This window comes from Moschus berezovskii, chromosome 5 (genome assembly GCF_049115385.1).
Source record: "Moschus berezovskii isolate FMDL1 chromosome 5, NW_MosBer_1.0, whole genome shotgun sequence".
Lineage (NCBI taxonomy): Eukaryota > Metazoa > Chordata > Mammalia > Artiodactyla > Moschidae > Moschus > Moschus berezovskii.
The window spans coordinates 117,992,287-118,011,268 of record NC_142464.1 but is presented as its reverse complement, the minus strand read 5'-3'; the positions used below and the strand labels follow the sequence as shown (position 1 = coordinate 118,011,268).

At 46.1% G+C, this 18,982-nt stretch overlaps 1 protein-coding gene across 4 annotated transcripts in view; it reads left to right on the top strand.

Moving 5' to 3' along the window:
- RAB28 (RAB28, member RAS oncogene family) overlaps positions 1 to 10,434 on the top strand; it is a 116,147-nt gene extending 105,713 nt beyond the window's left edge. For 2 of the 4 annotated variants that reach the window (XM_088836494.1, XM_088836495.1), the window contains one exon: positions 6 to 942. In XM_088836494.1, coding sequence (XP_088692620.1) covers positions 6 to 98 — 93 coding nt within the window. In that variant the 3' untranslated portion in view covers positions 99 to 942. Of the gene's footprint in view, positions 1 to 5; positions 943 to 6,169 lie in introns of those variants that run through there. The other 2 variants (XM_088836496.1, XM_088836497.1) reach the window with 2 other exon arrangements.
- The last annotated feature ends 8,548 nt before the right edge of the window (positions 10,435 to 18,982 follow it).

Sequence of the window (18,982 nt, the reverse complement as noted above, 5' to 3'; positions counted from 1 at the left end):
GACAGAGAGTGGTGAAGGCAGATATTGTAAACTACAACCAGGAACCCATGTCAAGAACTGTTAACCCTCCTAGAAGCTCTATGTGTACAGTTCAGTGAGCACATTTTTCTTTTGTATTGATAGTTCTGACTGCCTTTCGCCTCTGTGTGGGCCCTGAGGACCTCTAGGAACTTGCTTTATCAGTGACCATCTCTGTAGTTCAGTTAACACTTTCCACTCAGCTCGCTTCATCATTGCGTGTTGCCTCAGCCGCAGGCAGCTTCTCGGACTGGAAAGAATTCAACTTCAGGACCACACACTTTGAATTCAGCTTGGAAAGCCCATTCTCTGGAATTAGACTGCTCCATTGAGAAAGAATAACGTTGGCTCTCTTATGGCCTCACTTCTTTTTTCCGTGATGTAAATTTTTTTTTAAACAAATATGAAAACTATCCAGATCTTGATCATCAGCCAGGATTTTGCTGCAGCACAGTTTCATTCTCTTATCTGAACTCATACCTGTCAAAGTACGCTTCAGAGTGCAAACATCTGAACGAGTAATATATTTTATCTACCGATACTTCAGAAAGGATTCTTTTGCTATCACTTGTGAGTAAAAATATATAAAGCGGTATCTAACTGAAAATGCTTGAAATAAAGCTGTAATAGAAATATTTTCTTCATTTTTTTAAAGAAAGAGCCTAACTTGTTTATATTTTAGCTGTAGCTCACGAAGTAGTGAGTATTTGATAGTGTATTTTTATTGTTGTATCATGGTCATTATGTCTTGTGTAATACTCTGGTTAGATGGTTTTGTGATTCTGATGCTCCATGTGGACTTGCTCCTACAGGCTGTGTGAGTGTCCTCCCAGAATGAGCTGTGACTATTGTTGGATCATTGTGGATCAGACTGTACCTGACGGACAGATATTTTTCTCCTGCAAATAAATTTATTTAAATTACCTTTGGGGGAGAATTTTCTTTCAGCCACGTCCCCTTTCGTTACAGAAAAGTTATATTTGGATTCAAATCAATGGTTGTGTGAATTTTAATAAATATTCAGTCACTTAGAGTTGTTACAACTTCCCCAGTGGCTCAGCAGGTAAAGAATCCGGCTGTAGTGCAGGAGACACAGGAGACAGGGGTTCAATCTCTGGGCCAGGGAGGATCCCCATGGCAGCCCACTCCAGTGTTCTTGCCTGGAGAATCCCATAGACAGAGGAGTTGCAGAGAGTTTCATGACTGAGCACATGACCCACGTTCAGTTGGTAGGTAGGTAGAGCTGTTAGGGGGCTTAGTTGAAGTGATGAAAATCCAGACCCCAAAGCCTGACGTTCAGGGGCTCCGTGTCAGTTGCATCCTGCCCCCTGCCTTTCCTCAGGCTGCTCTCCTGGACACAGCCTCCCACTGTGCCAGTGGAGTCGCGGCCATGCCTGGGCGCTTTGTGGCACGCTGCCTCCCTGTCTGCGCTGCACCAGTCCCTCTGCCTGGAATTGCTCCACCCTCTCTGTCTCCCTTCTCAGCCTTCAGGCACTGTGAAGGCAGGTGGCTTGGTAACAGTTATATTTTTTTGTGCTCGGGCACAGTGCCTGGCATGTGGGTGCTCTGTGTTGGCCACATTGAAACAGGATGAATGCTACCCCTCTGCAAAACCTTTGCTGTGCCCACAGCTGCGAATTCCACATGAGCACCTCCTGGATGGCCATTACCCGCTTCCTGCCTGGGATCATGGTTATTTGTGTCCTTGTGTTTTATTGTTCATAGACCATAAGCTTATTGGAGAACAGATCTCTCGTTTGGTCTCACATCCTTCAGGAGTGCCTGTCAGGGCACCTTACTCATAGAAGACCTGCCAGAGGGGTGTGGAGAAATTTTGGACATCTGATTTTGCAGCTAACAGATTTTAGAAAGCTTGTTACTTCCATCTTGTGTGGCTAAAGAAACTGAAGTCTGGAAAGAAAAAGGAAACTTGCCAGAGGTGGAGAAGCCCCTAGGGGTTCTGGCACTTGGCGAGCACGACTGCTTCTGATTCTTCTTGCTGTTCCAGCCCTCTGTGTAGAGGCTGCTCCAGGATAATCATATTTAAGAAAAAGAAAAGGAACTTGCCAGAAGTCATGGAATCACAGAGGTAGATCCCATAGGAGATCTTCTGTCTCTCAGCTGGGGAGACACTTTTTCAAGAGTGGTTGGAAATTTATGAAATGTAAAAATTGTGATTGCTGTATTTATTAGGCAGTGAGTTCACTTTTTCTCTAATTTCTGTATTCATTTTATAGCAACTAAGCAATCTTTTAAGCTCTTTTCCAGGGTGGCATGCCCTTTAAGATAGTTCAATTTATCCTTCCTTTCGACATCTAATATATCCCAGTCGATCTGCTAGGTCCTTTAAGAGAATATAAAGGGAGATAAAAGATTTCAACCCTCAGGGACCTTACAATCTAGTACGAGAGCTGTTTGTTGTCATTGCTACTGTTTTAAAGTTATGACTGATTGAAGTCTGCTTTTGAACTAAACTTGCCCAAGGCTTTACATTCAGTAAAGGGTGAGGCCATGCCCTTTTGATCATTTCATGTTATTTATATACCTATGTGAAAATTTTGAGGATTTACAAAAGTGGGTTTTTATTTTATTATTTTTCAGTCTCAATTATCGTAGTACTAAAATGTGTGACTTAACACTCATATGTGATGGTATAAGCATCTGGAGGAGACAGAAAAGACAAAAAGGTCTGTGATCAGACCAAAATACTTGAGTTGTGTGTTTTAAAGTCAGAGCACTGACTGGGACTGCATGGCTCACATGGGCTTGCTCTGTCTGGCTCACATCCAAGAACTTGTCACAGGAGCTGTTTTATTTGCACACCAGTCACGAGAAAGCGTTCCACAGTTCCTTTCACGTGAGGATGTGGAAGTGGGGAGTAAGGGATCATACCAAGCCCCTCCTCCAGTAAGTGGCAGGGTCAGGATCCACACAAACCATTTCTGAGGTAGGTTGGACCAGGCGGAGTACCAAACTAGGTTACCTTCCATTAGGAAACATCACGCAGCTGGCCTTCCTGGCACTTGACTAGGCCTGGGTGTTACGTTGCTCGTTGGAGAAGTGGTGATGGCCAACACCGGTTCACCTACTTTCTCACACTGACCATCTAGACCTGCAAGCAGTGCATGTTGAGAGAGGCCGATAATCAGTTGCTAAGTCATGTCCAACTCTGCCACCCTCTGGATTGCAGCATGTCAGGCTTCCTTGTCCTCCACTGTCTCCTGAAGTTTGCTCTCAAGTTCATGTGCATTGAGTCGATGATGCCATCTAACTGTCTCATGCTCTGCCTCCCTCTCCTTTTGCCTTCAATCTTTCCCAGCATCAGGGTCTTTTCCAGTGAGTTGGCCCTTCATATCAGTGGCCAAAGTATTGGCGCTTCAGCTTTAGCATCAACCCTTCCAATGTATTCAAGGTTGATTTCCTTTAGGATTGACTGGTTTGAGGCTAATGGGTATATTTGCCCTCTGATCACTGAGGTGAGGACAGAAAAATGCCTTCCCTGCATTTGATCTCCTTGGTCTTCTGTCTCTCCCCTCCAAGCCTGACCAGTCAGTGAGAGCTGTTTGGCTCATGGAGAACAGGCACAGGGAACATGCCATAGAGTATAGGGCCAAGGCAGATTTCTGAATTCCATATTACAATTTTCCCCATACCTCGGGTTTTATTTTTGAAACAGAAACATTGGATTGATGCTTATTTTACTTTGACTGTTACCTCTCCTGTCCACACTTTTTAATTTAAAAAATTACAAGTCTTTCCATCTAGTTTTAGGCACTTTGTCTCCTGAAGACGCATGCTATAAAGTTTCAAACACATTGTGGTCACTTCTGGTGCTTATTGAACTTTTTGAAAACACAAAAGTTTTCAGCCAGAACCAGTCATTGGATGCTGTCTTTCAAGTGCACCCTCTATTATGTGTGGCAAACCACTCTGGAGTGGTTTTTGGAGTGGCCCAAAGAACCCCTCCTGTGACTGCTTTATTATTCCAGGAGGAGGTAAGCCAGGGCCCTTTAAAGTTGATCACTGAAACAATGTGATGGGGCATAATAATGTGTGTGTGTCGTTTAAAAATAGAAAAGTTTTCTGGCCATAACCCATGCTGGTGATTGCTGCAGTGTTGGACATCCTGAGAAACACTCGCAGGATTCAGAGGAAATGGAAATGCAGATCCATGGAGCATCGTGGCCGACATCTGTCGGCCTCCTCCCCAGCATCACGTCGCCACTTCTCCCAGCAACAGTCGTCTCCCGGTTTCCTGGTGGAGCCCTCCATTTTCAGCTCCCAGGGCTCTAGGGAGTGCATTCTTATTGGCTTAACCCTATTAGGATATTCATTTCTCTTGGCCTCAGTGATTGGCTCAGAAGTGAGTGGTTAATTCCATCAGAGCTAATGAAACTGGAGAGGACTTTGCTGAAGTTTCTGAAAAAGAGAAACAAGAAAGCTTTCATTGCCTGAAGTTTGCAGACGACGCTCTGCCCGCTGGGCTTGAATGAGAAAGCTGTAGCCCCTGAGCAGCGCTCCGTCTGGAGGATACAAGGGGTGACCCTGCCCAAGTACAGGGTTGACGCTGAGGGAGCGAGGTGAGAAGTGGGGAGAACCCCTGTCCCGGACACTGAGCTGCAGGTCACGGGATGCCACGAATCATTTCCTTTATCCTTCTTGGGGCAATGTTAGTTCATTTTTTCTGTTACTTCTTACATAAAAGTGTTAGGTAGTTAGAATAGGAAACAGGAGTCCAAAATGGCGGTGGCTAAAAGACAAGGAAGGGAAAAGCCCACGAAAATATTACAAAGGAAGGTCAAAGGAAGGTCAGAGAGCAGAGTGAGGACCTCAGGTAGAACAAACAGCATTCCTGGCTAGCCCAATTTACATAGGGCAGGCCCAGGGGGAGGAAAAACATAAAAAGAGGAGCCAAAGGGCCAGGGGTCTCTCTCTCTTCTCTTCGCATCTTTTGGGTTGGCATGTCCCCACGCCTCGAGGATGTATTTTCCTTTATTTTCTAAATAAAACTGAGGGAGCTGTAACACTGTCACAGAGCTTTGATGTGCCGAGGACTTTAATGTCCGTCACTTCAAATTTTAGCTGAGACGAGACACAAACGAGAACACACCTGCCTGACAGAAGCAGCAAAGATGAACATGATCTGTGTTTGGTCCTTAAGATCTTCCTCTATGCATATGTATAAGTCATCAAAATGTCATTAGACTGTTAAATGCTTCCATAAAACTGTTAATACATAGGAAGGTATGGCTTAGTGAGTGAAAAAATGGATTTCAGATAACAGGACTCAGGGTCAACAATATAACTGCCTCTTAAAAGATTGAATCATGTAATCTTTTTCAGTTCAGTTCAGTCGCTCAGTCATGTCCGACTCTTTGCGACCCCATGAACTGCAGCACACCAGGCCTCCCTGTCCATTGCCAACTCCCAGAACTTACCCAAACTCATGTCCATTGAGTCCGTGATGCCGTCCAACCCTCTCATCCTCTGTCGTCCCCTTTTCCTCCCGTCTTCAATCTTTCCCAGCATCAGGTAGCCTTTTCAAGTGAGTCAGCTTTTCACATCAGGTGGCCAAAGTATTGGGGTTTCAGCTTCAGCATCAGTCCTTCCAATGAATACTCGGAACTGATCTCCTTTTTACTAATTTTTATTGCAGTAGAGTTGCTTTACGATGTTGTGTTGCTTTCCGCTGTACAGCAAAGTGAATCAGCTGTCTGTATACATATAGCCCCTTGTTTTTGGATTGCCTTCCCATTCAGGCCTCCACAGAGCATTGAGTAGATAGAGTTCCCTGTGCTGTACAGTAGGTTCTCATTAGTTACCCGTTTTATACACAGTAGTGTGTATATGTCAATCCCGATCTCCCAATTCATCCCACCCTTCCTTCCCCCCTTGGTGTCCATACGTTGACTCATGGAATCTTAGGCTATGTCAGTACAGAAAGAGGCTCTGTTCTCTGAGTTGGTTTGTGTGAATCAGCTAAAGAATATTGATTCAGTAGGTCTAGGGTGGAATTTGAGGCTCTGCGTCTGTCGCAAGGTGCCAAGTGACCCTAGTGCTGATGCTGGCTTTTGGGTTGCACTTTGAATTGCAAGAGATTAGAGCATGCCTGCATTATTTCTTTACCTCTGATGAGTGCTCCTCTTTTCAGATGCATCTGACTCTGTGACCCCATGGACTGTAGCCCGCCAGGCTCCTCTGTCCACGGAATTTTCCAGGCAAGAATACCAGAGTGGGTTGCCATTTCCTTCTCCAGGGGCTATTTCCAACCCAGGGATAGAACCCATGTCTCCTGCATCATCTTGCGTTGATTGGCAGGCAGATTCTTTACCACTGCGCCACCTGGGAAGCCCCTCTTTAAGAAGATGCTTTCTGATTCTGGTGTCCTAAGAAACAGATGAAGAAAGACAGTGGGCTTAACATGGAAAAGAGAAGGCCTCAGAGACTCTGATGATGGTTTCCAAATTGATGAAAGAACTGCTTTAGAAAAAGGTTCAACTTCCAATATGGAACCTGTAGAACTCTAGATATAGGAGAGATAGAAGCTATAGCAAGGATTTTGATCCAGCCCAAGAAAGAACCTTGCAAACATCCGCTTTATGCATTATGAAGTGTTGTGTCCTATTGCAGGGCTGCAAACGTGTATGGCATCAGGGGCTAGGAGGTAAGGAATACAAAGCAGTTAAGAATAGAAGCCAATAGGGAGTGGGTGGCGATTTGGAGAGCATGTGCCCATCTAGAGCCACCCCAATCCCATTTTTAAAGTTACACTGGCCAAATAAAACCTGTGTATGGATAAGGCCACTGCCAGTGGGTATAGAATCGCTGGGCCAACTAGAAAAAAATGTTCCTTTCTCACATTACTTTTATTCCCCTCTTTTAGAAGATTGTCACACTGTTTTGTTAGAACAGATTATTTTATTATCCTGGAAAATGGATGATTGAATCTACAAGACCTGTGATGTGAATGGCAGCCCTATTGATGGGGGGATTCAGCCCTTGGGATCACACCCTCAGTGTCTGGATGTGAAGCTGATGAAACTGGGAGGGAAAAATACTTGTCAAGCTCTCAGAGAGCAGAAGCAGCGTTCAGGCCCTAGGAACTGAGATGCCTAGGGACATGGTCTCTGCCCTCAGGTTAGCAGAGCACCCTTCCTGGTCTCAGGAGAGGGTCCATCGTGGTAAATGGTGGGCAGGGTGCTGAGAGCCGCTCTGTTCCTCCAGGCCAGGGTGAGGGGGTGGTCAGACAGATTGCACAGGGAAGTGATGCCCAGCCTCACAGCCTTGAGGGAGACAACTCTTTCAGCACCTCCATCCCTGGGAAGCCAGCCTTCCAGTAGAGCAGGGCCTTGGGACTGAACTCGGAACCACATTCATCGCATTCTGTCTGGCCCTTCATTTCATCCGTTTGCCACATTGGAGAGCTGGAAATGAGAGGAAAGACTTTGCTTTAAAACCCTGCTTCCAAGTGGTGCTGAATGTTCTTAGGCCTCCAGTGCTGTCGATTGAAGCAGACACAGGGCTGGTGATGAGCGTGAGGGAGGCGTTTATCGTTGCCACTGCACATGCGCTGGCTCAGGAGCCACTCTCACCTCAGCCTTGCGAGCCGGCCTCCATCCTTCCTTAACCTGCATCCACAGGTTGCACGTGGATAGGACACCTGGACACGGTGTCTTGTGGGCATCCTTTCCCACCGCTGCCTTCATCCCCCGATGCCGGGAATGTTCCAATAGCCTGCTGAACTTGACACGCAGGCTTGAATTAAGTCACTCTTGTTCCAAACTCCCCATGGCTCCTCATGACTTTTTCCATCAAAGGAAAATGACTTCCTCAGCTATATACTCAGAATCCTCACGCAGCTTCCCTGTCCTTCCTTCTGAGACATCTGTTCATCTTCAACCCTCGTAACCGACTTTGTTCTGTTACAGCAAGTGGTTGCTCACTGCTGTGGCTCCACTGAGATTTCCTGTAGGGAAGGAGTTAGAACCCTAGCAGAGACAAGTTAGAAAATGTGCTGCTTCTCCCGGCTCAGAAACCCCCTGGCTGTATGACTGGTTAAACCACTTAACGTCTCTGGGCCGGTTCGCGGGGCTCCTATGTGAGGACAGCTATATGTCCACGTTATCGTCACTCTGGCTTATAAAGAATGCAGTGCAGATACACCGAGCCCTTTATAAACATCTCCTCCTTTGATGGATGGGTTACTCAGCCTGCAAGACGGCCCCCGTGATCTTTGCCATCAATTTGCCAGCCCTTGGATGCGTTGGCTTGGAAGTGAACCCTCTGGCTTTATCTGACTGCAACTTTGGCAGATACCTCCAGCTAGAAGCACCCAGCCGAGGTCCCCCCAAATTCCTGGTCTGCAGAAACTGTGAGATAATAAATCATTATTGTTGTTTTAAGCCATTAAGTCTTGGAGTAGTTTGCTTTATAGTAATAGGTGAATAATACCATGGGTACTTGTGTTACCTTTGATAGACAGGGAAACAGACTCAGGGCAGTTTGATATCCTAAGGTTGTATACCTGAGGAGTGATGGAACAGCGATCCAAACCCAGGTCTGCCTGGCTCAGAAGCCTGACTTAGCCATCATGGTGTCCCCCTGACTTAGTATTCTACCATCCCTGTGCCCCCATTCATAGTAGATGCTTATTAAACAGTATCAAGTGAATGAACAAACTGTTTTCATGACTGAATATATAAGCGAATTACATGAACGTATATTAATGGAGAGGAGCCTGTAAAAATAATGAATGAATATTTGCAATCTCCATTAAATCAAGTTGGAATTAGCCTAGTTTCTTCAAACATTTTAATCTCCCATTGAAAACAGCTCTATCATTTGTTCTTACTGTAAAAGCACTATAAAATACTTATTGCGGAGAAAAATAAAGAAATTAAAATTACCCCCGCCCTGCTCATTATTGTTGACATTTTGGTGAAAAATAATTTTCCAAATATGCATAAATACACATGTCCAGGAGCTATATTTAAAATGCATTGTATTAAATAACTCAGTTTGAAATTTGCTTTTCTCAATAAAAGTGATAACATTTTCCAAATCCATAGACAAATGCACATCATCATTTTTAATGGCTTCAGAGTTTTCAAGTATAGAAGACAAGAAAATGGAAGATGTTCAGTTGTGTCTCTTTGCAACCCTATGGACTGTAGCCCACCAGGCTTCTCTGTCCATGGGATTTCCCAGGCAAGAATCCTGGAATGGTTGCCATTTCCTTCTCCAGGGGATCTTCCCAACCTAAGGGTTCAACCCGGTCTTCCACATTGCAGGCAGATTCTTTACCATCTGAGCCACCAGGGAAGCCTTAATAATAGTGGAAACGTTGGGCAGGGGAAATAGCCATAGACTGTGGATATTGGACTAAATTATCTAGTCCTGCAATCTATGGGCATTTTCCCCAAAATTTTAACTATTTTTATAATGTATGCTTTGTCAAACATCCTTTTCTATGTTTTCCTTTATATATTTATCCTTGAGATAAATTCCTAGAAGTAGAATAACTGGTTCAAAGGGTATTTTGAAAGTATTTTATGTATTTTTTTTTTTAATTTGCCAAACCGCACTTCAGAAATATTGTACAACTTATCCTGTTGATGGCAAATGAAAGTGTTCACCTCCCCATGGCCTTGGCAACATTAGAGATAGTAAATTCCTCATGCAGGTGTAGGGACTTCGCTGACCTGTTCAGCCCTCTGCCTGGCCCTGGTGTGGGTCGATTTTCACCAACAACTGTGAGCCAAGGCCGATGCGGTATCTCTGTGGTCGTGAAGACTTGTCCTACAGGGATGCTTTCCTAGTGCCTCTATTTTGGTCTTAACGTATTTCAGTCATGTCACATTGTTTCTTATACGCCCAGTAAATAGCCTTAGAAATCTTGAGTTCACCGTCGTTTATTCTAACTTGAATAAAGTCACAGCACACAAGTGGTTTATTAAAACAAAAGTAACCCACCTTCCATAAAAGGAGCCTTTGTTTCCCTTATTTTTCTCTCCCTTCCTCTGTCTGAAGCCTCATGCCTTCCCCCTGCAACTCCCTCCATCCTCCTAGCCCCCTACCAGGCAGCAGTTACCAAGCGGTCTCGTGCCTTTTGCTCGTACATGGGCGTGCATCCTCCAGCTCTCCATCTGACTGCAGCTACACCGGAGGCCCTGAGCTAGAAGCACTAGCTCTGAGCTCATGGCACCCCCAGGCCACCCAGGATTCTAAGGCCAAGATCCCTGTTGTTTGTGTCTCCCTGGCGCCTGGCGCCGAAGAAGCACTCAATAAAGGTTTATTGAATAAATGAAACCTATCTCTATTGTAGGATGTTATGAGCAACGAAACAGCCCAGGGGGTGAGCTGGGAGGAGCTCTGTCCTGGAGACTGCGGACCCAGAGACTGACTTTGTCTCTGCAACTGACTGGCTGTGTGACCATGGGTTAATTCCTTTCCTCTGTCAGCCTCCGTTTCTTTAGTTAATTTGTGAGATGCGATCAGTGGTTTCCAAACCTGTTGTCATCAGAGTCACCTGGAAAGCTTAAAAAAATTATACTGATGTGGGGGCTCCACCCCCCCCCCCCAATGCAGAGTCCTGGAGGAGAAAATGGCAACCCATTCCAGTATTCTAGCCTGGGAAATGCCATGGACAGGAACCTGGTAGGCTACAGTCCATGCGGTCGCAAGAGTCGGACACGATTGAGCATGCACACACACTTCTCTCTGTGTATCTGCTTCTCCCTTATGTGACATGTTGCCAGCTTTGAGACTTCTGTTTGCAGATCTGTAAAATGGGGATGATAACCATGGAAAGTGCCTTGAGAACTAACTCAATGGGGCTGAAATGAGATTCTAATTATGGGGGAGTCGGACCTCAAAAACTTATAACAATGCCAAACATGTGCAAGAACTATTGACCTCTTCTGTCTGCTTTTCTTGGTGTGACTTGGGGTCTGGTTTTGGATAGCCAAACCTGGGGCTTCTTTGGTGGCTCAGATGGTAAAAGAATTTGCCTGCAACACGGGAGACACAGGTTTGATCCCTGGGTCGGGAAGATGCCCTGGAGAAGGAAATGGAAACCCATTCCAGTATTCTTGCCTAGGAAATCCCATGGACAGAGAAGCCTGCTGGGCTACAGTCCATGGGGTTGCAAAGAGTTGGACAGGACTTAGCAACTAAACAATAAAAACCCCCATGTTAGGTAATGCCGTGCTGAGGCCCCTGTTTTGCTTGTCCCACTGGGAGTCCAGATTCTCTTGAACTCCGCCCGCCCCCATTTGTTTCTCACTTGAGAGCAGGGGATCGTCTCTTTCCAGCTTCCCCCAAACCCTTGGCTCTGAGCTAACTTACCCATTCCTTCTCATCCCGCCTCTATCCCCTGTTCTGTCCCTTATCCCAATCCTCTGACACTTTCTCAGATTTGTCTTCCAAGTTGGCAGGTGGCCCACTCCCAGATTGGCTGGCTGCCTTGTGTTGGGGTCAGGGTGTAGGGATGATGCTGTAAATGCTGACAAGAAGCTGAGTGAACCAAGACGTGGGCACCATCTCGTTACCCCTCCTGCCACCAGGAACAGAGGGGACACAGCCTAGTTTTTCTCGTGCTCTCTCTGAAGGCCTGCCCCTGAAGACTGCTGTTGATGAGAAGCAAGAGAAGGAAGATAGAGCGAAGGCATTAAAGATTCACTGAGGAGCTACTCTGTCCCGGGTCCCATCCTCGGCCACTCCGTACATGTTTTTCATAACAGCTAAACTTTACAGCACATCTTTGCTGCACAGTTTCCTTCAGTTCAGTTCAGTAGCTCAGTCATGTCCGACTCTTTGCGACCCCATGAATCACAGCACGCCAGGCCTCCCTGTCCATCACCAGCTCCTGGAGTTTAACTCAAACTCATGTCCATTGAGTCGGTGATGCCATCCAACCACCTCATCCTCTGTTGTCCCCTTCTCCTCCTGCCTTCAATCTTTTCCAGCATCAGGGTCTTTAGGGTGTCTAATTTAGCCCTCGTCTCAGGCCTGCAGTGGGAGTTGTGATCCTCACCTTCCAGGTAAGAAAGCTGAGATGGAAAAGTGATGAGTCTAGTCCAACCTCACCCGTCAGCAAGAGGCAGAACCGGGATTTGAACCCTGTGCGGGGGACTGACGCCAGGGTCTGCCCTGCCTGATGGGAATGGGTGCTTATTCATGCTCCATGTTTAGCATTTAAATTTCCAGGGAAATGCTTGAACCTAGAATGGGATTTTGTCTTAAGTTTTTGGAGCCAAAATTATTTTAATTTTATGGCTAGGAAAAATGTAAACTTACATTTTCAGCAGACCAGAGATGATAAAGTGTGCATTTGTCAAATAAAATTCTTTGCCGTGATAAAGTAAATTATTCCTTGGCCTTGTAAAAAATTAGGCCTCACTTGAACTGTTTTCACTTCAGCCTTTGCTAATATTTCTGTTATCTCCATTAGGGATTACAATGATGAATGCCTTTTATTCGCATCGTTAAGCACTTCAGTGAATGTGTGAGCACACAGAACATCATAAGTCACAGGGAAATGAAACAACATGGTCTCCTGGAACGAAGGGAAATCTTGAGAGCCTGACAGATTGGGGTTAGCAGCCTGTCTCTGCCACTCTCTGGCTATGCAAACTTGGTCAAATTCTTCAGCTTCTCGGGGTCTCTGCCTCTTAATGTGTAAAACACAGATAACAAAACTTATCTCGCTGGGTAATTTTAAGGATGGAATGAGATGACATACTTATAGCACTTTGCGCAGTTCCTGGCATGAAGTAAGTGCGTAATAAATGTCATGGTTATTATTGGAATGGCTCTCATGGTAACTAACTGTTTAATGACACGCCCAGCACTCACTCCAGTTATTAGTCCTTTGGGCAGCAAGACTGAGTTTAGGCCTTACTGTCTGATGGACCCCAGCTGCTGATGTACTTCTGCCCCTGTTAGAAATAGGTCAGGCAGTAGGCAAGTGAAGCTCATTAGTGGGTGTTATCTGTTGAGATCCTTTTGGCTGTAAGCAACAGAATATCCTGGCTTTCCAGGTGGCACGAGTGGTAAAGAACCCACCTGCCAAGGCATGTAGACATAAGACACACAGGTTGTATCCCTAGGTCTGGAAGATCCCCTGGAGAAGAGCATGTCAACCCACTCCATTATTCTTGCCTGGAGAATCTCATGGACAGAGGAGCTTGGTGGGCTGAAATCCATAGGTTTGCACAGAGTTGGACACAACTAAAAGCAACTTAGCAATCATGCACACGTGCAACAGAACATACAACTTAGTGTCTTAAAAATTAAGAATAGTGGTCACCTCTCACAACAAGAATTCTCAGGGTAAGGTGATTCTGAGGTTATTTAAGTTGCTGAAAGATGCCACCAAGTTCTCAGATTCTTACCTTTCTTCTTAGCCTGTTGTCTGTTAGTCTGGCTCCCTTATGGTCACAAGATGGCTGCAATAACACCAGCATCACATCTTTACAGCACAAAGTCCAAAGGTCAAATAGATCCAAAGGCGACCCATTCCATCCTCATGCCCCTTTTAAATAAAGAAGAAAAATTTTCTCAAAGCCCAGCCTTCCAGAATATTTCTCATTACCTTTGTTGGCTAGAGTTATTATCAGACACTCATCCCAGACCAGTGCTAAGGAGAATGGTTCAGGCCAGTGATTCTCAACTCTGGCTGAGGTTGAATTGGGGAGCCTTTAAAATATCAAGATAAACAGATGGCCAGGTTCTGTACTTGGAGACTGATTTAACTGGGCTCAACTGGGGCCCCGTTGTACAGACACACTGTGTGTGTGTCTGTGTGCATTCCAAAGAGCTCTGATAAGCACCTAGGGTTGAGGATCATTGGCTTAGACTCTCCAGATCTCTCCCTGTGGGACAGAGCATCCTGGTCTTCAGTGAAGCACAAGGCCACAGGACATCTGAGCCAACTGAAGTTCTAGAAACGGGACTGCAGTAGATGTCCAAATGCATCTTCCAAGACAGGTCCGGGCAGAATATCTGGCTGAGGCCACATGGTATTATGGAAAAAAAAAAATGCTACAATCTGACAGACCTGAGAACTCCAGTTCTACCACTGGCAAATTGCATCAGTTTGATTAACTTCATCTCTCTGAGTCTCAGTTTTGTTACCCAAACAATGAAGGGAATACTACCATCCTCTTGGAGAAGTTTTGAGGGTACTGACGGCCAGTGAGAACTGCTGCAACAGATGAGGTCTCAGCATGTGCTGGTTAATGTCCCTGGAGGCCAGATTTTCCTTTTCCGGATCAGAAAATATAATTGGCTCTGCCCCAGGGCCCTTTTGGCCTGTCCAGCGTGGTTGTGACCTGAATATTTGACCAAAGAAACATGAACAGTGTTCCCCTGTGTTGTTTGGATCAGAGGCTTGGCACAGAGTGGGTCAGAATGGTGCCCTAGGCAGGGTTGGGTGGAAGGTTTCGGAGACCATGTAGGAAAGAGTGAGGGGTGAGTTCTGGCTGGATTCAAGGCATATGAGAAGCTGCAGAGCCCAGGCCTAACTGCTGAATAGGAGTTCTGGGCCTGTGCAGCCTCCTCCTTGTCAACCTGGTGGCCTCTTTATCTGCCTGCTGGCCAGGAAAACAGTCAAGTGTAAACCAGCACTTCATGGAAATGGGTTGTCAGGTCACTGAATCAATATATTACGGTTACTCTGTTAGAAACAGCAAGGCTCCCCATTTGTAAACGTCTCCTTGATAAGCCCGTTAGAGCATATACAACTGCGAAAATCAATGGCTTCCCACCAGCAGCCCTGGGATCAGTGTCCCCCTGTGCTTGTCCAGATGACCTCCCAGTTCAGCTTGACTCAGCCCAGATGACCCCAAGCCAACCCTACGCACGTGGACCCACCTGAGCAGAGCTCTGTACTTTTCCACTGGGGACAAGGTATCTCCAAGGAGATCCATTTTTTTAAAGGCTCAGATAATGGGAGATGAAGTAATTCTAGGAGTCTTCCTGGTGTAAGGATGTGATCGTGGGCTGAATACTCAGAGGACACTGGGCTTGGCTCCTGGTTCTCAGCTTGATGCTGTGTGGCTCCAGTAAGCTGCTGAATCACATCTTATGGGTGCTTAACCTCCACTGATATAACTCCATAAACTTGGTAAAAGAGCCGATGAAGAAGGGAGATGGTTGTCTACAACGTGGGTGATTTTGCCTGCCCGTCTACACAATGAGCACGTACCCTGGAGAGAGAGGCAGGCGATGCGGATCTGAGTTGTCTAGGTCAGTGCTCGTTTGCTTATCCCTGTGCCACGTGCGTCTTACCGTGCTGGGTGTGACTCAAGGGCCCAGGGCAGATGTGTTTGACTGTAGACCTCTTCAGCCAAGCTCATTAACTTCAGAACCCATGTCCTGTGCAGGCAGCATGATGGTGGAAGTGCCTAGGCTGTGTTACCTCATTTTCCCTTTCAGAGCGGGAGGCTCCTTACTGAGAAATCTGGTTCTTCTCCAGCTTTTAGTTGGCCTTGCTTCCTCTCTCCGAGAACCTAGTGTAGAGCCCTGCACTGAGTAAATAGTGAGACGAACGCTTGCACGCTCGTGTGCTCAGTCGCTTCACTTGAGTCCACCTCTTTGTGACCTCGTGCATTGTAGCCCACCAGAATCCTCTGTCTGTGGGATTCTCCAGGCAAGAATACTAGAGTGGGTTTCCAAGCCTTCCCCCAGGCAATCTTCCCGACCGACAGATTGAACCCATGTCTGTGAAGTCTCCTGCACTGGCTTCACCACTAGAGCCACGCGGGGCGCCATCTCTTTCCACTTCATTCTTAAACGGGGGCTGAGGCAGAGATATTATTGGACTCACCCTCTCTAGCCAAGTTGGTCTCAGCGGTGAGTTCCTGGCCCAGACAGACCAGTGAGTTCCTTCTTTAGGATTCCTGAATTTAGGAATGGCACAGTGGCTCAGGAATAAAAGATGGAGGCAGAATTTTTAATCGCATTCAAACCCCTGGTTTCAGTATGTCCTGGAATCCAAATACTGTGCTTACGTGAGACCTGGTATCCGTATGAGAAACTTGCATGCTTGCCTAGTTCAAGGTCCATTTCAGTCATCTGAAGCCAAAGGAGTTTTAAAGCAACACAATAGGTTAGATTAGACAATGACCCCATGTCACTTGGATCAAAGGTTCCAGATAGGCTTTTTGGCAGAGAGTCTCACAGGCTATCCCACCATAAAAATGAACTCTGTTGAGCCTGAAACTAACGCAACATTGTAAATCGGCTATACTCCAATAGAATTTTTTTAAAAAGAAATATATATTTGGTCATTCAGATCATCAAAAACAACAAAACAATAACCAAGAAAAGAATGAGTGTTGTTGAAGATTTTGGAGTGGCCACAGGGCTGAAGCTGTTAGTTGATTGTCTCCGCCTGGGATGTTGTGGCTTGAGCCAGAGCTGATATAAGGGTACTCTCAGTTCAGCTCAGTCGTGTCCGACTCTTTGCGACCCCATGAATCACAGCACGCCAGGCCTCCCTGTCCATCACCAACTCCCGGAGTTCACTCAAACTCACCTCCATTGAGTCGGTGATGCCATCCAGCCATCTCATTTTCTGTCATCCCCTTCTCCTCCCACCCCCAATCCTTCCCAGCATCAGAGTCTTTTCCAGTGAATCAACTCGTTGCATGAGGTGGCCAAAGTATTGGAGTTTCAGCTTTGGCATCAGTCCTTCCAATGAACACCCAGGATTGATCTCCTTTAGAATGGACTGGTTGGATCTCCTTGTACTCTATAGATGGAAATCTCTCAGGCCAACCAGTTAGGAGACACTGGTTATGTGTCATCAGACATAACTAAGGACTCAGATGGAATGTGGAGACTTGGTTTTGCCTTTTCTGTGATGACTCTACCCTCAAGCAACTTCATGTTGGGAAAATGGCTCAGCTTCAATACAATTTCAGTCTGTGAAATGAAAATATCTCCTGCCGTATCAATAAACAAGAAATGTCACAGCCATCAGCGATTTCTGGCCTCCAAATGTAAATGAGGGCTCCCCAAACTGTGATCCAGGGATGTTGCCACCCCCCACGGTGGTTGCTGAGGAGCTGGGGGAATGCAAGAAGCAAGGTGAACAAGGAAACAGGATTGGCCCCAGATAGCTGAGGAGCATGAAAGGTATGGATTCAGTGAGCCCAGAGGCTGCCATCTTCCCATACACAGAATGCTAAATTCCTTAACTTGATCCCTGATCTCTGATGCTCAGGCTGCCTGCTCCCTTTGTTGCAAACTTGTGTATAGCCTGCATCCCCCTCCTGACTCCTTGGAGAGGTTTTCTCAGAGCTCCTGGGATGCTGCCTCCTGGGCCAAACATTCCCACCAAATGAAATAACTTTCTACTTTCAGGTTGTGACTATACTTTTTAGTCAACAACTCTAACCCAGAACATGGCCTTCCTATTCTGTTGTTTATGGTGGAACCGTAACAAAACTTTCAGGAGGCAGTGTGGGTCTGGGACTTAGAAGACCTCAGTTCTGGTTTTCTGTGAATGATTTGTTTCATCTCTCTGGGCCTCCGTTGACTGGTTTTAAAATGAGATTATCAGACCAGAAATGGGACAGAAGGTTTGTCTTGCCATCTCCTGCCACATTTGCCAGCTGACTCAACTACTACCTTCTCACCCAAATTAGCAGGTAATGTTCACTGCAGACACTCAGGAATGCAAGACGTAGAAAATCCTTTGTGTTTGTCTACAGTGAAGTTGATTTTTGTCTCAAGCCCCGTTTACACTTGAGCAGTCTGTCCTATCTTTCAGCAGAGTCAGGGGCAACTTCTGCAAGTTATTTAGAGCTGATTCATTGACCTTTAATGACCCTCTTCCTCCCCCGTTACCCTATCTTGGTCTGTGGTGGCTGCTCTTGCAGAGGCCCTCGCGTGAATCCCGTGGGCCTTTCTCAGGGTGTATCTTTATGACCGTGCGTGTCCTCCTGGCTTCCTTGGCCTCTGGGATGTCTGTCTCTTTCCCTCCAAACTCTCTGCATCCCCCAGTCTCCATCTGCTTGCACTGGGCTACCTTGCTTCTTGGTGCTCCCAAGGATCTCATTCTTGGCCTTCTCCTCTTATCACTTTAGAGACTCTTTCTTTCTCTGGAATTTCATTATTTCTCAGTTTAAACCACTCTCAGTAAGTTGCTATCCCCATTAAACCTCTCTGGGTGTGTGTGTATGCATTCTCAGCCGTGTCCTACTCTTTGCAGTCCATCAGACTCCTCTGCCCATGGAATTTTCTAGGCAAGAATACTGGTGTAGGTTGCCATCTCCTTCTGCAGGGGATCTTCCTGATCCAAGGGTTGAGCCTGTGGCTCTTGCGTCTCCTTCATTGGCAGGGGAGTTCTTTACCGCTAGCGCCACTTGGGAATCGAACCTCTGTTCCTATGTTAAACTCCTCTCCTAGGCTTCATTCAGTTTTCCATCCTTTCAATTTATGAATACATGTCAAGAGTTTTATGCATGCCAGGATTTGCCCTAGATTGGATTCAGAGATGAATAAAGCCCACTGTTTTTTGAAGACACTGGCTGTTGGGCATCTCAACTGGGATAACACATGCACGACTTATACTGAACTCATGCTGTAACCCACTGTCTCACCAACACCTGCTCTGGTGCCTGTGTTTAGTTCAGGGTGTTATCATCCAGCTAGTTGCTCTGGCTAGAAACTCAGGGGTTATCCTAGACCAGCTCTAACCTCAGTCTCTGCGTCCTGTGATTTTTCCCAATGAATCTTTATGGATCTTTATGCTGACCCTCTGCTTTCTCAGCACAGCTCCCTCTGTGGTGCTCATCTCCTACCAATTCTTTTGCAAGGAGTTTCTCATGAATCCTGAGGCCTTCAAGATTGCTCCTGAACACAAACAGGGGTATGTCACCCTCTGGTTAAAACTTCTGAGGGCTTCTCCTGGTGTCTGGAGTAAACTGAAGATACTCTACTGTGACATCTGTGT